The sequence below is a fragment of the Amia ocellicauda genome, chromosome 5, assembly GCF_036373705.1.
Source record: "Amia ocellicauda isolate fAmiCal2 chromosome 5, fAmiCal2.hap1, whole genome shotgun sequence".
In the NCBI taxonomy this organism is placed as follows: domain Eukaryota; kingdom Metazoa; phylum Chordata; class Actinopteri; order Amiiformes; family Amiidae; genus Amia; species Amia ocellicauda.
The window spans coordinates 39,622,935-39,640,831 of record NC_089854.1 but is presented as its reverse complement, the minus strand read 5'-3'; the positions used below and the strand labels follow the sequence as shown (position 1 = coordinate 39,640,831).

The window sequence follows — 17,897 nt, the reverse complement described above, 5'->3', positions numbered from 1 at the left end:
AGTAGCTGTGTTTGTGTCATCCTCCATCCGTTTACTTTCACTCAGGGATTAGATGGGGAAAATCAGCACAAGGCACTTCGGGACGCAGAGATAAAACATCAAAGGGAACCAGATACACCAGGACAGAAAAAATAAAATGTTTAGATGTAACAGGTATAGCATTTCACTAACATGTCCATTTAAACCCTTGTGGAAATGCAAGGAACCCTAATGATTTTGCATAGACTCATACAAAATGCAAAGCAAATTTCAGAGTGGGCTATATATTACATTTTAGGCACAGCTGCTCTCCAAGGAGAAACACTAGTGCAGAGTGGGTCCCTGCATTGATAAACACAAAGTTGTAGCTATTTCTAGAACAGGAAGTTCAAATCTTCTACATTTTGAGTTTTAAATTGGATGATACTGAACCTATTCAACTCCGAACAGCTTCAGTAAGTATTGACACTTAAAGCTAATGCATGTATGTGGTCAGCATTTCATGTGGCATAACCATGTTTAAGGCCTTTATGCAGCACTCGACTCCCCACTGCAAATCCTAGGCATGTTTCCACAGTATTCACAGTGGGAGGGTAGGTCATATGCACAGCTCAGACAGCACAAACAACTTTAAAGGTTGCAAATATCTGATGCAAGGCAAGGGGGTTGCTTTCTCATGCTTGTGCTGAAGTAGCACTGTGCTCAGCAGTTTGGAGGCTCTCTAAAGCTGATGACAGGCAGCATGCAAGTCTCTGTGCTGTAATACAGCAACCTCTAACTTCCTAGAACAGATTGGCATCAGATCGGCCGAGCTCAGCTTCTACACCATTACAGTTGAGAGATGCTCTATAGACTCCTCTATAGGCCAGTTCTACAATCAATATCAACCTTTCTCTGATCCAGAAAATAATAATATTGGATCTGAGCTTTAATATCCAATACGTTTAAGCCATTAAAATCACCTCAACCGCCCCCCCCCCCCCCCCCCAACACACACACACACACACACTCTTGTATGAAATAATAATCATTAAACAAACAGGCTAAATGGTTTATAAAAATATAAATAGTAGCTGTACAAATAAATCCTATGAGTCATAATTAAAATATATATTTCGATTTCTGACTCAAGAGTTAACCCAAGAGGTAGAAGAAAAATAGGCTTTGGTATTTCCATGACTTCAGAAGATAAATAACAAATATTCTTAACATTAATAATAGCACTGATTTCTATACTGTTTTGTTACTTTGACTTACCATGCACTGTATTACAAAGTGCTTCACTATTTCAATAACAAATTAGGAAGTGGAGTTCTAGACAGATACACACAAAAAAAATCAGATAATACTGTACTGGAGAACTAACTTAATTCAACCATTTGTATTTTCCTATTGTAGAATTGCCGATTCACTATTTCACCTTACCGCCCAGCACTGGTGACCCCCGAAGGTTGTCTGGATTGGTTTTGCAACAGTAGCACTTTTGCCATTAATGCATACATGTGATGATTCTCTGTGACTCAGTCTGCTCCTGTGCGAACCCTGGGTCTTGTATCAACTCATCTTACAAAACAGCAAAAGGATCAGGAGAACATGAGAACATAAGTACTCATCTGCCCTTCAGGAAAATGTAAAGAGCACTATTGAGAGTTTGACGTTTTCACAAAAAAATCTTTTTTGGGGGGTCTCTATGCATCTGCTTAATCAGTACAGTAACATTTAGCTTAGAACATGTTTATTGGGAGCACATTAAAGTTGCTGGCTCTGAGCCTAAATTAACCGCAAGAAGGCTAATACACCGAGATGAGCATTTGTCCTGAGTACACACGATATCCCTGAGTAAAAGACCAATAACAGCAAAACCCTTCTCCTGTGATTATTTATCTAGCCCATACAGAACACACAAGCACACACATGACCACCTGCTCTGGGGGTTGCTGTTTGACTATATACATTTCAGATGTTTTTAAACAGTTTTAAACAAATCTACTCACTCAAATTTACTTAAACAAAAAAAACATTTGCTTACTAACCTTTCTCAGGACCTTTAGATTTGGCTTCATTTAGCAGCTGCGTGTATCACACAGTCTGTGACTCTCTGTTATACTACCTAGTTTATCTGATGCAATGAGGGAGGAGGTATGAGTTACAACAACCTTAGGGAATACATACAAATACACTCGGCAATATAGTCAAATTACCTACACTAACATTTAAATGATGAGTATATGAATTATTAAATGTTATAATTAAATTAAAAAGTGTGACCTTAATTTAAAGTACTGACAATTTTGATAAAGTCTGAATAACTTATATGCTTATTCTTCAGAAAAATCAGATTTAAAAAAAACAAAGTGGAACACTTTTTCCACAAGAGATCATTGCTGAAAGGGTCCCATAGGAATTTCAGTGTTTTTCATGTATTGGGGCAGAATATTCACTTTCACTATATCTCGCTATACTGTACATCAATTTGGATATTTGAGTACCATTTTCATTTTCATAACCGCAACATTGCAAAACGACCAAGTCTTTTGGACAGCCTTATGTATAAATAAAATGTATAAACCACATACACTAGTGATATCATAAATACTATAAATACTTTTGAAAGAAATACACAAGATCATATTTATAGTGGATGAGTGCATTGCAAATTATGTTTCTCACCCAAACGTACCTAATCGGGCGATCACTGAACAGATCACAGAATTTATATTTTTATAAGACAATCTGAACTATCTTCTAACTAGCCTGTACAATGATAACCTAACATACCTTTTATACAAATATTGAATGGATATTTGGATTTGCCAACTACTGGACAAATGCTCAAAACCTTCCACACTTATTTTCCTCACACTGCAAGCCTTCTGCAGAATGCCTACACTCCTTCCATCACACCAATTGTAGGATTTGATGCAGATGGAACAGCTTACATCCTGAATCCACAAGCACCTAAGCAGTCACAGGAGTCGCTCGTGTGTGGAGAGCACAGATTTCCCCAGTTGTCACCTACAACACCCTGCACTGGCATTGGCTCGGCCAACTGTGCATTGGCCCCAGTCAAAGCTGGCAATGGCATAGGCTGGATTCAAGACCAGCCTGTCCACACCCTGCTCTCTGGAAGAGTTCTTTTAATGGAGACTGAGTTACCATCTCTACACTGTCAGTACACAGGAAGAACGGTAGTGTTGACATAAGATAATTGCTAAAATGTTTGCATGGTCAGAGCAGTTTCACAGACATCAACTATTACATACTAAACAACAACCTTTTTTGTGTGGCTTGAGGGAACCTAATGATCTCTGGTATCAGATCATCTGACTTCCTCCCTGGGCTGTCCATCATGCAGCTTTTTCAGCAGCATTGCTTTGACCACGGATGTCGAATGCAAGATAATTGCAACATTTCTGAACAGTTTTGTTTACGGTTTCGGAGCTTGTTCAGTCACTTCAAATCCCATAGATTTAATAAACTTTACCTTATCTATTGATTGGTAATCTTGTGTTTTGTGAAAATACATTGCATGACTAGAAACCTCCATTATATTGACAAAATATATAAGTACGGCAGTTCAATTTTGGATTCTACTAAAGGAGACCACTCACTCACTTGTCATCCTAAACAAATTTGAATCAATTACATTTTCAGACCAAGTGAATTAACATTTTCAGGCTTAACCAATAGATTGTAATTATTTCCTGACAGGAGAACGTTCATATTTGAGGCGAAGCTGTAATTTTGAAAGAGTGCTCATTAACAGCTCTTAAATTAGGAAAAACAGGAAGTTTTTATTGTGCTAAACACATTGTTCATATTCCTGAAGTTTATTTAAATCAGGCAACACCGACTGAATTCCCAGTTGATTTTCTGAGGAATGTTTTTTCGTTGGTCTTTTATTGTACTAATGAAAATCGATAGGGTTTGAAAAGAATGACATGTTCTGAGGGCTTGAAATGTTTAGTGAGAAAGAAAGAAAAAAAATGAATAAATCATTCAGTACCACAAAGTCATTCTGCATTTCAGTTTTTCCTTCCAATACAAATGTGAAGATAAACCTATATTTGGAACAGTTCAGGTGTTAGGGGATGAATATTAGACCAGGCTGTCATAGCTTTTACATCATCATGTAGAAGATACCACATGAATGCCAAAAACAGAAGCCAACTACACATCAAAACAGAAGTGTAAACTCATTAGAAAGTATTTTTCAGGGTTGATCGCCTCTACTACCTACTCTCTCTGTGACCAGACCTGCCTTCACTGACCTTCCATTCCCATAACAAGGAGAAGAGGGTTAGCTTGACTCACTTACTCTTCTCGGCAGGCGTGCTTCTGCTAGATCAGTGTTTAAATACCAGACCACTGGCTTGAGTTTATGACATTGAAATGACAACCGTATCTGAGCGATCGTCAGCTAGTTCAATAGCCCAGCTGATGTGTTCTCCCTGTGAGCTGGATGCCTTGGATCTCTGCCCCTGCTGTCTTTTCCTTCAGAAAATGATTTGCCCTAGCAGGGGGAACTGCTAACAATTCATGGGCAAACCCACACTGGGCAATGAAAAAATAACAATAATAATTACCTTATTATGAGGTAACCTGATTCTGACTAAACTAGCAAACGAAGAAAGGAAATGTTTTTACTAAAAAGGCACAAATTGTACAATACCAAAAATTCCCTGACCCTTCTGCAAGAACATATTGTGTGGTTCACTGATAGATGATATACTTGCATGAATGGTTTTAGGTCTAAAAAAAAAAAAAAAAAAAAAGCAGAGTTTTCCTAATCAAGATGGTTAAAATGGACAATAGTATTCGATCTTTCTGCACAGTGCTGAAGAGCTTCTCTCAGCCTGAGCCTTCTTTATAGAGCAGCAGTGTTTAACTTGAGCAGGTACTTTTCAGCTACTTAAAACCCTGAATTTCACAGATGAATAAACGGATTAGTCTGTATTAGAAACAGACGTAAATTCCTACAAATACTCTACCAGCTTGGGCACAGTTACATACCAGGTTATTAATATATCTATCTTGCAAATAAAACACATTCATGTTTTTTCTATGCAGTAAAGCAATGTGAGGAAATGTTAGGACACTCGACTACAGGAGATGATATGACTTGATTTAACTATATATATTTGTTTACTTGCGTAGAGTGTAACTCTGCCAATAAAACAGTAGCATCAAATATTCAGTCTCTCCAATGCAAACAGTTCCTTAAAAGTGATGTGTAAGAATGAACAATGGACTAGAACTAGTAGCATCTAATATATAATATTGTTTGGAATAATAATTAGAAAGTTTCTCTAAAACAAAAAGGACAAACAGATGATTTTTATCTTGGCATGTAAAACTGTCAGCAGTGAAATTCAGCTCAAGCAGTTACAGTCTTCCCTAGTTAGGATGCAGGTTGGGGCCTATAGACCAGGCATTGCTGGATGAAATCTGGGCACAGTCACAGCCAACTGTTATAGGGATTTTCAAAGGGGTGACACACAGCTGTTTTTTTTAAGTGGGCCAGGGTTTCCTCAGCCTACTGCACAAAGGAGACCCCTGTGAGCTTAGTAAGTGTGAGGAAAAGCAGAAGGCCATATTTCAAAGGATGCTTAGAGTATGTCTTCAGCTCTCATGTAATCCAGGGCCTGTCACAATTGAGGAACAACTGTTACTTCAAATTGGGAAGGAATAAAAAGGAAAAAATGCAATATGTAGTAGTAGTATTTTTACATGTAGAGGCCTGGTCCCATTGAATCTTTCCCAGGATGCACCTAATTGACTATTAAGACAAGTTGAGGGGATTACATCATTACCATCCACTTTGACTTAAATTTACAGGGCAAATTCTATGGCTTAAAGGACAATTTGAAATTCATGGCCTCTGTATTGACCATACATCATCCCAGAGCAATCCTACACAGCCATCTCCTCAAAATACCTTTTAAGTTGTCTTATCCTTATCAGCACACAAACTTACAAACTTTGATGGGAAGAAATATGAACATGAACACCTTAGGAAGCATTTGATATTTGATAAATTCCTGTTGAACTCTGCTATAATCCTCCATGGTTTAATAAATTGTGCATAACTACATGCCTATCATTCCTGGGTTCACAATACACCTAACATTTCCTCAGTTTTGATTTGAAAAGCCCAAAACACCATTTCTTGTTCTCTCTTGGTTAGCCGTTTAATTCAATTGATCTATTTTCTTCTGTTCTACTGACTACGCTCCACTGCACAGAGAGTCACAGCCTATTAGTATCCTTTTTATAATTTGCCATCTATACAAGTTGCACCATTATTAGGAAAATCACTATTAAACTTTACACAAATTCAAAATTGTTAAGAGAGAATAGCAATCTGCTATCCATATTCCTGCTACAAGAGAAATGTGCATTCATGTTTTCATCTAATCAGTTGGAAGAATAATCCACCAGCACAAACAGTAAATTACAAGACACTTATTACTAGTTGTTGCTAATAACAGAACAGTTAGGGCAATCAAATCCAATGTAATAAATGTAATCTTAAACTGCATGACAAGACCAGAAAAAAGAAAAAAGAAAAATGCCTTAAAGGAGAATCCACTGAATGAGCCTGACATGAAAACACAGTACTACATCCTCTTGTACAGACTGCAATATTCATGCAGGCCCTACTACACTTTTAAGACAAAACATCTAGAAGATCACATACAGACATTGTTAGAAATCTAAAACTATGACACACCGCAAAACATCGGTCATCACATCAGTTCATGGCAAGCTTTGTATCAGCAAATATTGTATTTTTTCCAAAAACATTAAATATTGAACGTCATGACAATTTTAAGCAATTTCAGTTGCCTTGACCTATAAAACAAGGCTGAATATTGCTTGAACATACATTTTATCCACTACAGATACATTGTTAGCATTTATGCCCAATATAAATTACCCACAATTGTACACACAGACCAAATAATTTACTTAATACACATAAATGAATGTTTGTGAGGAAAATACAGCAGTTCTGTATACTTTTAATGCGAATAATCCTACTTTGTATATTCTATTTGTTTAACAGTAAAACTACTACTTAAAGTTTAATCTTTCATTTGAATAGAGAGATTGGAAATGGGCATATTGTGAATGCTGTCTTGACATGTTCATACATTTTCCTGCGATGTCGCTTTTTTTGCATTTTATTGACTTTCTGCTTTATTCCAGGATTTCAACCCTGTAGTTTCTGTATGAGAGTCAAGAGGCAGGAGTGACACCATTGAAAATATCCAATGCAAAACAGGTTACCTGCCTTTGAGGTTAAACTAAGATCTTTAGCAGTTCTATAGCAGAACAGCGGCTAAAGCAATATTTTAATCCTACAGTAATGATTAATCTTGTAGTGAATCACAGAAACTTGGATCAACAAACACGTTTCTTCAACAAACAGATATGATGTAGCAATATTTAATTGTGAAATTTACAGGTAGACATATAGTTTCTTTAATAGACTGTCGGATTAATTTAAATTAATGAAACAAAGGATCTTTGGTAATAAGCCATTGAATAAAATATAATAACAGATACCCAAATTCATAATTTACTTAATCAGATAGAATATAAAATCCATTACATTTCTAAGACAGTAATTTTGATCAAAAGCATATAATCTTTATTCAAATGTAAAAGGAATAAAGTGATTATGTAGAAATCATTATATATATATATATATATATATATATACACTCACCTAAAGGATTATTAGGAACACCTGTTCAATTTCTCATTAATGCAATTATCTAACCAACCAATCACATGGCAGTTGCTTCAATGCATTTAGGGGTGTGGTCCTGGTCAAGACAATCTCCTGAACTCCAAACTGAATGTCTGAATGGGAAAGAAAGGTGATTTAAGCAATTTTGAGCGTGGCATGGTTGTTGGTGCCAGACGGGCCGGTCTGAGTATGCAGCAAAGCATTTGTGAAGCCACAACACGTACAACCTTGAGGCGGATGGGCTACAACAGCAGAAGACCCCACCGGGTACCACTCATCTCCACTACAAATAGGAAAAAGAGGCTACAGTTTGCACAAGCTCACCAAAATTGGACAGTTGAAGACTGGAAAAATGTTGCCTGGTCTGATGAGTCTCGATTTCTGTTGAGACAGTCAGATTCAGAGTCAGAATTTGGCGTAAACAGAATGAGAACATGGATCCATCATGCCTTGTTACCACTGTGCAGGCTGGTGGTGGTGGTGTAATGGTGTGGGGGATGTTTTCTTGGCACACTTTAGGCCCCTTAGTGCCAATTGGGCATCGTTTAAATGCCACGGCCTACCTGAGCATTGTTTCTGACCATGTCCATCCCTTTATGACCACCATGTACCCATCCTCTGATGGCTACTTCCAGCAGGATAATGCACCATGTCACAAAGGTCGAATCATTTCAAATTGGTTTCTTGAACATGACAATGAGTTCACTGTACTAAACTGGCCCCCACAGTCACCAGATCTCAACCCAATAGAGCATCTTTGGGATGTGGTGGAACGGGAGCTTCGTGCCCTGGATGTGCATCCCACAAATCTCCATCAACTGCAAGATGCTATCCTATCAATATGGGCCAACATTTCTAAAGAATGCTTTCAGCACCTTGTTGAATCAATGCCACGTAGAATTAAGGCAGTTCTGAAGGCGAAAGGGGGTCAAACACAGTATTAGTATGGTGTTCCTAATAATCCTTTAGGTGAGTGTATATATATATATGCGATGTAACAAAAATATCTGGAGTCAGCACTTACTAGAGGAGCTTAATACAGTACCATTTTGCAGCTCTGACAATCACGTAACCAAGGAAACAGAAACAGCTGGTCCCTGTCAGGCCTAACCAAGAAAAGCATCACCGGGTTTATCAAACTGCCATTTGTACTAAACAAACCACACACGTCTCGGAGAAGATAAGGTTAAGGAAACATAAAATGTGATCTCTTTGTGAAGATCATTCTTATCTTGGCATCTCAATTAATGCTTCCTCAACTCCTCATAACTGTTCTTGAAAATGAAAGCATATTAAAGTGCTATTTCTCAACAAGCTTACTTGACAGGTTGAGACTGTCAACCAAATTTACAAATTGTGTTACAATACATATTTCTATACAGAGTGTTTTAAATAAAATGTAAAGCATGCATGCACATTTTCAACACAAGGCAAAGATTACTTTTAAATAGCTAAATTATGACAAGTTTTGCAATGTTTGAAACCTTAGTGTTATTTTTTGGTACAATCTCTAATGAACGAGTCATTCATTAAAACTCGACTTTTACCTGTGACTTACCCATGAGAACTAAATAAATACAGCTGCATTAAAGGGTTAGACATCAGACTATTTTACTCTCATCACCACTGTTCTGCAATCTTGGAGCACCACTTCTGGTTTCTGATTTAAAATGCAGAATTCTTAAAATGGTGCAGCTGAAAACTCAAGAAGGAAAGCTGGTCATTAGCCTGCTCCTCCTGGAAGAGTTTGAACACTATCCAGAGCCAGTGAGGGAACAAATCTTAATGGAAAAATGTAAGTGGGATGTGGAAAATTATACCCTGCATATTCCTGTCTGACTGTATTTATAACCATATGATGATGGTGAATGAATGAAGTTGCAAAAAGCACTAAGCATAATGTTCAAGTCATATGGGCCTTGGTACCACATATGCCAGCTATTCAAAACACCCTTGAAAAACATCTTGATGTAAAAATGTGACTGGAGACTACGGAGTCTGAAATCTTACAAACGCCACTCTTTCCTTGCCTTCCACCACTGCAGAATTATTTATTGGAGAAATTTAACAATTAAAAGTTGCCATTGGCCCTAAAATGTCACTGTTTGTATTTCCTGAAAAAAAGAAAACCAATGGTTGAAAAAGCTCTCCATTGGGCAACAGTCGCTGAATTACACAGCAATATGAAAGCAAAAGGATTATATAGAACTAATACTGGGCTTTTTCTGTGAAGATAGTGAATGATACAGAAGTCTTCTAGATGTGTAAGAATTCATCAAGAAATAAGTTGCCTATTGGAACAGCAAACCAGTCCATAGTTTTACTCTCGAAAACCAATTTGATACCCCAGCTGTGCTACCTCAGGTTTCAATCTGTGACCACTGATGTGGACATCAAACACACAAGCTTATTCAGTGCCAGCAGAGGCCTGAGGTGCCTTATACTACTGTTCCACTAGTAATTTTACATTCAAGTTATTTACTCATTTTCATGCACCCAGAACAGATTTTTAAATTAAATGTTTGTTCTTTCTTTTACACAAAAATAATAAACTGTACATCTTTCTCAGATGAGTGTACTAAGAAAAACAAGACTGAGTGCTATTAAACCTAGCAATGTCTTGAACACAAATACTCTTCGAATTCAAGTAAATTCTTATAGTTCGTCTCTTCAGCATGAGAGTATGGCAGCAGCAGCAAAGTCCAATTTAATTTCCAGAGAGATAGCAAACCCTGTGGTAGCTCACGATTAATTAATTATGCTCCCTACTGCAACAGTGACAAGCTTTTACTTCAAATGCCTCCAGGGCACAGGAGCATCTACCTTGGTTTCCAAAAGCCAGCATCTTGTTCTATAGTCTGGGTAAAGGTCCAGCACAGAAAAATAGTTTTAAACTGTTATTCGGGGCTATACTTCCAGAAAGACTGGTTATTAAGTGAGCCATCCAAATTAATGAATTCCCAGTGAGTGGTAATGAAGAGGTGGTGTAGAAGAGTTGTGTCTTTGCCCATTTACAACAGATAACCAAACATGGGGATCTATGCTTGGCCCAATGCAGAACTTTAACCCACCCACCAATCACAAACTTTCTAAACACAGTTCTCCATGACAGACCTGCAATAGTAAGTAGCAGGGAAAATACTGTGTGGGCCTCTTCTTTAGATTCTTAAAACTGTGATAGTGCTCCAATTTAATCAATTAAAACTTCAACGTGAGACTGATTCGCAAGTAAGTGGCTGGAATGTGAGAAATAATATGGGATCACACAAATATGTGCTCGCTATGAAATCTAATCCGAAGAAGAATCTAGTTCTTTTGCCGTGATGCCCTTATCCTTTTTGTTTGCAATCTATTGATAGAAAAAACACTTTAATTGCACAATGAGTAATAAAAGAGTTAACAGTCATAACAAATTCAAACAAACTAAAATTGTGCATTATAGTATCTAAATATTCATACATTTGTTCACAATTTTCTGTGGGAATGGACGAGTAAATATGATCTAAGCAAGCTTCTGCAGATGGACACTAAATACGCATTCAATTTCTGAGCCACACATCCCTTGCAAAATAAAAATGCTTTTTTTGAGGAGACACTTCAATATAGTAATCAAATCAGGCTGCTGTTCTTTAGCTCAGGTCTGTCTTCATTAATATGTCAATGGATAAAGGTGAGGACAGCAAACTTTATTCCCTGTTCCAAAAAAAGAAAAGAAACACAAGCACGTGGAAAATTTCTGTGACAAATATGAAAAGCTTCTTGAGACTGCCATATGCAACTGAAAATAAACTAGGGCTTCCCAAACAACTTCTTACCAGTGTCTTCAGGACCTCAGAATCTTTCCTGTGTTTAGCATGTGCTAAAATAGAGCTAAGAATGGGTTCCTGTATATGTCATATACAGAACAAAAGACTAGAGAACAGATAGCAGGAAAGTAGGAAAACAAACAATTATGTCCTTTAAATACGGTCATTCACATTGAAGAAGTAGTTTTTAAATCATAACGGTAGACAAATGTCAAATTTTGGTCACTGCATGAACAAAGTAAAATAATGTTTTTAACCAGTAGTCACAGCAAAACTATTTAAAAATGATTTAAACAATTTAAATGCTTTAAATCTTAAGCATGAACTTAAGATTTACTTAATAAGGCAGAGAAACATTTCATAATAAGTAGACCCATGCAAACTTCTGTGCTGTATTCAAGCACATGGTTCACCAGAAACAGAAAAAAATGTATGCTAAAAGCTGTCCTTTTGAAATATTTCATAATTAATAAAACTGCCTGCACTTAAGTTAAATGATAATAAAATATGAATTCTAATAAGTTTCTTAAAAAAAAAAAAAAAAGTATCTTTAGGCTCAAAATGTGGTTTGATTTAAAACCAAAATGGGACGTAATTTATGCAATTTACCGACAAAGAAAATTCATTACTAGGTTTTGCTGATCAGATTTCATTCCAGAGAACAGTTTCTTTTAGCAGCTGCTTACAGTAATAAAGCAACTCTCACAAACAAGACGCTGTCAACATTTCACTTCTACAGGACCTTTCTTCTAAATTAACAATACAAAGATAGACACAACATGCTTAAGTATCTTTACTAGCTAGGAAAAGCAGCTGTAGGTATGCTACTTTAAAATACAATTTTTCAAATCCTGACAGTATTAGAACAAAATAAATACAATTACTATCATCCCTGCTGTCAGTAGGAGGCTCTTTGTGTTAAACAGCCTTAAGAGATTGTGACCAGTGAAGTGTTTTTTTTTCCTGGAGCTTTTGCTGCAAGAGCAGAGACTATCTGAAAATGGGGAGCCAAAATAATTTCCAGAAATTGTATTTAATAAATAACATCTCTATGCAAATCCCACTCTCACGATAAAGTCACTCACTTTTGAGACTAGAATAGTCTGCACGAAAAAGGCAAATCAGGCTACATTATGATGAAAACATGATGCATCTATGAACACAGGGAAGCATCTCATAACACAGCTTCCAGAGCAAACAAAGAGCTCATGCTATTGACAAACCTCTAAAGCCATTTTATGTTATTTGGCTTAGGGGAGAGAAAAGAAAAAAAAAAAAGAGAGAGAGAGAGAGAGAGAGAGAGAGAGAGAGAGAGAGCGAGCACAAGAGAAGCATGGGCAAAGCTGGATAAATACAGAAAGCCAGGACAGACTGTCAGATTGACTGTCTGGTATAGGGGGAATCTGCACAATTATATATTTTTTTGCATTGCTCAGTAGCATCATTGGCTCTTTGTGCAAAATGGTAGGGCCCAGAGCTTGCAGAACAATCTGTCATAAGGAAGCATGGTCAAAAAGGGAAAAAAGCAAAGAAAAAAAAAAAAGGAGTAAAAATAAAATGAAATGAAAACCAACACACTTCCCAGACACAACTAGTGAGCAGAGATTCAGTACTTACATGACGATTCTGTTCCGAACATGGCTGGCCCAGATGCTGTGGTGGAGAGAGGGAAGAAAAAAAAAAAAAAAAGGGGGAGATGAGGCAGCTACACAGCAGGGGTCATTAAAGCAGACAATGCAGCCCAGGCTCGGTGGCTGCCAGATGCTCTGTTCCTAGACTTCACGCTCCATACAGCTTTGCCTTGAACCCAATCATGAAAAATAAAAAATAAATACAGCAAGTACTCCTCAGAACGTGGAAGGAAAAAAAAAAAAAGAAAAAGGGGGGATGGGGGAGAGACAGAGAGGGGGGAGGGGGGGGAATGAAAAGCGGTTTTAAATCCAGGATACAGGAGACTGGAATGGAAGCGACCCTCTTTCTGCGATGCAGTGTGGCTGCACTAGGTAGCAGAAACCAGATACTGCAATCCACAAGCCCGGGCTCCCGAGTAAGACAATAGCACAAGCTATGCAAACACTGAATGACGTCAAGACACTGCAAAGACTGACTGCTGTTAACCAGAGGCTCGGAGGGCTGAATGGGAGCAGGCGAATCAAAGGGGATTCTATTGAAGCAGAGAGCGAACCGCACACATCCCCCACAGGAGCCAATCGAGGGAATAGTGGTACCTTGCGTCGGGTAACAAGGCAAATTGAAATATATAATGACTATTGCATGGGGGATATCACAATGTTGTTGGCGGTAATAAAAAAAAATGGAGCAGTAACACTTTTTTTTATTTTTTTTTATTTACTTCTACATTTCAACAAATCACATTTCAATAAAAAATAAAAATGATGAAGGGAAGAGTATGGATTGTATTTGTGGATTTTTTTGGGGTGAATGCAATACATAATTAATGTCTATTCTCTCACATTGTACAGGATAAGCATGGCACGTGTCTGCAGGCTTATGACTCTTGATGTGTTGGACAGTACACCGTATGCATTACTGCAGATACCCAACGTGAGTTTAAAATAATTAGGGTTTGCTGGACAATGCTCCACAGGCACTTGGAATTGTGCCACCAGGGCCCTTTTGTCCCCATATATGGCAGCATGCTTTTCTATACTGCTTATTGTCACCGTGGCTGGGGTTTACACACAATGAACCCGAAAATATGCAGAGGCCAGTTCGGCAGAGAGATGCACATGAATTAGACCAATAATCCTCCATGACATGCAAATTACTTTTACAAGGAATGTGATAACATTTGGGTTCATTATTCTTCAACTGCATTTGGAAATTTCAAACAAAAGGGTGAAAGCAGATTCTAATGCTCAGCTTTCTTGTGAACACCAGTTCAAAAATACCACCATAACCCCCGTGATCAGCAGTTTCCCCATCAGATTTAAACTTTTAAAGGAAATCTATACCCTAAATAAATGGATACATTTAAAGAGTAATATATGTTCATCAGGAGCTAGGAACATTAGTCCATGTATCGTGCTCCTGGAATTATCACTACCTCCAAAAAAAATTAAAAGGAAAAAGGGCAAAGTTGAGATTATTTCACTTTTAGCCTACCCACTTTTCTATAGGAATATTTTCTCAATACCATGCAAACAAAAAACAGAAACTGCAGAAACAATGTATTCTTTTGAGGTACTTTCACTTTGTACATTGCAAGTTGTTTCTACAAGAAAGATTTAAAGAAAAATATGCTATTGTACAGTCATCCCAATTTAATTTGGAATCCAGGAGGTCAAACAGTATTTGTCTGCTGCCAACAGATTGTTATGGTGCAGAATGAATAAATTACTTCAATTCATCATGATAGAGTTGTTCAAAATACAAGAAAAATAAAAAGTAGACAAAATTATTATTATTATTATTATTATTATTATTATTATTAAACCCCTGGAAGAAAATACCTCTAAATCCTAGAAGTCAATCCTCACATAACATGATGGTACTTTAATATAATTTGGTGGAGAATGGAAAGGAATCTCTCAAAAGGAATCTTGGAATAAGAATAAAAAGCAGATCTTAACTCTGCTATAACAGAATGGACTGCATTCTTTCTATTTGTATGAGACACCTATTGGAGTGGCAAAACAATGTACACCCACTGTTCCATCAAAGGCTTGATTACATGTTGTCTTTATGGTTGACTAGAAATAAGTTTGCAGTATATAGAAAAATGCTCATCAGGGAGTACCTGTGACAAAATATTGGATGCAATCTTAGTGAAACTGGATCAAAAGAAGTGGTAAAGAAAATGTGGCAAGTGATCATTTGAACATTTGTCTTTGAAAATACATTAATGCTAAAAGGAGATTTGAGACCACTATGAATTAAGAACAAATTACAGCAAATTTCTAAAAGGCACTGTGATATAATCCTAGAATTGTGAATTGCATAAATAGGAGAAGGAGGACTTGCAAGTCTGGTCTAATGTAAAACTTATAGCGTCTTATAGTTGACAGTAGTCAAGCATGATTGATCATTACTGCTCTTTGCCTGTAGGACTGTGGAGTTGTATTGTGACAAAACAATGAAATTGTTACTTCAAAGGGCTCTAAATAAAGCAAGCATTGAATGGGATAAAATCATTTTTTTGCCAAACACATTGCTGTAAAATGACCTTAGTGAAGACTTTGGAAACTAGTGGGATTCAAGAAACAAGATAAATTGTCACTGATAAAGTGTAGTGATTTTTTTGTGGCCTGTTTTTAAATAATCGTTTTCCATTTGTTTATACAATTATTGCAATACACTGCATGTATACTACGGTAGGACATGCCAAGTTCACTTAAGACGAGCTGGATAGGTGATAAGCTACACAATTAAATTTATTTTTCCTGTTGAGCAACACTAAGTAAACGGATCGTTAATGACACAAACCGTGCCGAGAGAGAACATTTCAAGAGCAAAACAAACATCCTATTCACCCAGCATATAAGACATGTATAGAAAGGCTTTATTCAAAACCAGACAATATGTGCTAACTAATGGTACTAACGATTATGTCAGTCATGTTTTCATATTTTGAATACCAATTTCAGAGGAATGAATTAAAAAAACTCCGGGCAGCACTGACAAGAATATACACCCTTCAGTTTTAATAGCAGATAATGTTAGTGATGCTACTGAATGTTTGCAAGAAAAGCAGCCAACAGACCTTTATAGTATAAGGAGCTACTCAGTGGCATAAAAAGTGGCACTTTAGTGCATCTGCATCCATGCATCCTGACACAGGGTGCTTTCACAGTGCAACGCATCGCAATTCATCAGTACACAATGTGCGCTATTGTTGCAATCTGACTCCGCAAGAGAAACTGCCAAACGTCTGTTATTTTCAGCGAGGGAATCATTGCATTGTTGTTCATCTATAACCATACAGGACCATAAGCTGCAAATATGAAGATTATCTGTGACTATTATTTAAATGATTCCCATGGGCGATAAGTCTTCCTCCAGGATGGCTTGCATGCTGAGAAAGGAAAAATCAGCATCATGTCCTCTCTTGTGTAAAGGGGATACAGGCAGCATTTGATTTTGGGGAAAAAGAAAAAAAAGATATCCAAGATTCTAGGTGCAGCAAGATACATTTACTTACAGCACTCCTTCTCTCCATCATGGGAACCCATAAAAGCAGAACATCCTACTCTGGTATTAAAACATCCTATTAAAGCATTTTCTTCAGATACATTTGCAGCCAACACATTATGGTTTCACCATTAGAGCTACTAAAAGCATTGTGCTGCCTTTGCAATTGGGACTGTCATTCAAACCGCGACAATGTCAAACACTCCAATCCTCTGTCAGCAAGTGAACCATTTTCTCACACCCCCCTCCACCCCCAACAGTGCAGATTAACAAACTCTAGCTGTTCTTCAATGTTGTGCCAAGTGCCCACCACCTGCCATTCTCTATGTATACATTTCTCTTAGTATACTACAGCTGTACGTCACCTAAATTCAAAACAACATTCACTGTTTTAATCTATAAATGACCCCCCCACATACATGGTTAACCAGGCAAAATAAAAAACGCATATTCATTATGAACTCAAATGTCGACTAACCCCAATTTCAAACAATGTGTTACTTGTCAAGGTGCATCTGAACAAATAATTACACAAATAGAGCACAGATGTGAGAAAATGAACTTGATTTGCATGTAATTACTTAATAAACCTGCATACTGTATGTAAAACAAGATCCTATACCAAACTACACAATATAGGGATTAAGAGATGTTGACCACAGAACATGATTTTTCCTGCTGCACTGGTTAAGAAAATTATTGAATGCACATTTCAGTTGATGTAGGACTGGTGCACTGAGCATGATCAATTGCTATGAACACTATGGAAACAGTCTTGAGGGAGTCGCTGATGTTTGCACATCAGCCCTGCTTTCAAATACAAACAGATGAACAACAAACAAAATAGAGGCATCCAGGCCTTGATCATCCACATCGCAATCTTCTCCCCAGTACAGAGCACCACAAGCTCATCTAAGCCTGTCAAGTCTCTGCTGCCATCTTCTAGCTGAAACCAGTACTACAAATTGCTGATTGGAAATAACTGGCAATGGGATTTCTACTTTTCACCAGTGTGTGTATGCCTGTAGTATATAAAAATAATAATTATGAATTCTGTAGGCAATCTTCTGCTGCATCCACACTGGACTTGAGTAAAGGGCAATGTGTCAATCCATACTAGACAACACACAAAAAACAGTGGACAAATATATAAACCTGCCCTTGTATTCCTTTGGGACATAGTATAATAACTCTACATGTAC

At 37.3% G+C, this 17,897-nt stretch overlaps 1 protein-coding gene across 6 annotated transcripts in view; it reads right to left on the bottom strand.

Moving 5' to 3' along the window:
• The window catches only part of LOC136750244 (suppressor of tumorigenicity 7 protein homolog), a 56,713-nt gene that overhangs the window by 23,048 nt on the left and 15,768 nt on the right, over positions 1 to 17,897 (bottom strand). For 4 of the 6 annotated variants that reach the window (XM_066705154.1, XM_066705150.1, XM_066705151.1 and 1 more), the window contains one exon: positions 13,162 to 13,197. The exons of the other annotated variants lie outside the window; for them this stretch is intronic. In XM_066705154.1, coding sequence (XP_066561251.1) covers positions 13,162 to 13,197 — 36 coding nt within the window. The remainder of the gene's footprint in view (positions 1 to 13,161; positions 13,198 to 17,897) is intronic. 6 annotated transcript variants of the gene reach the window in all.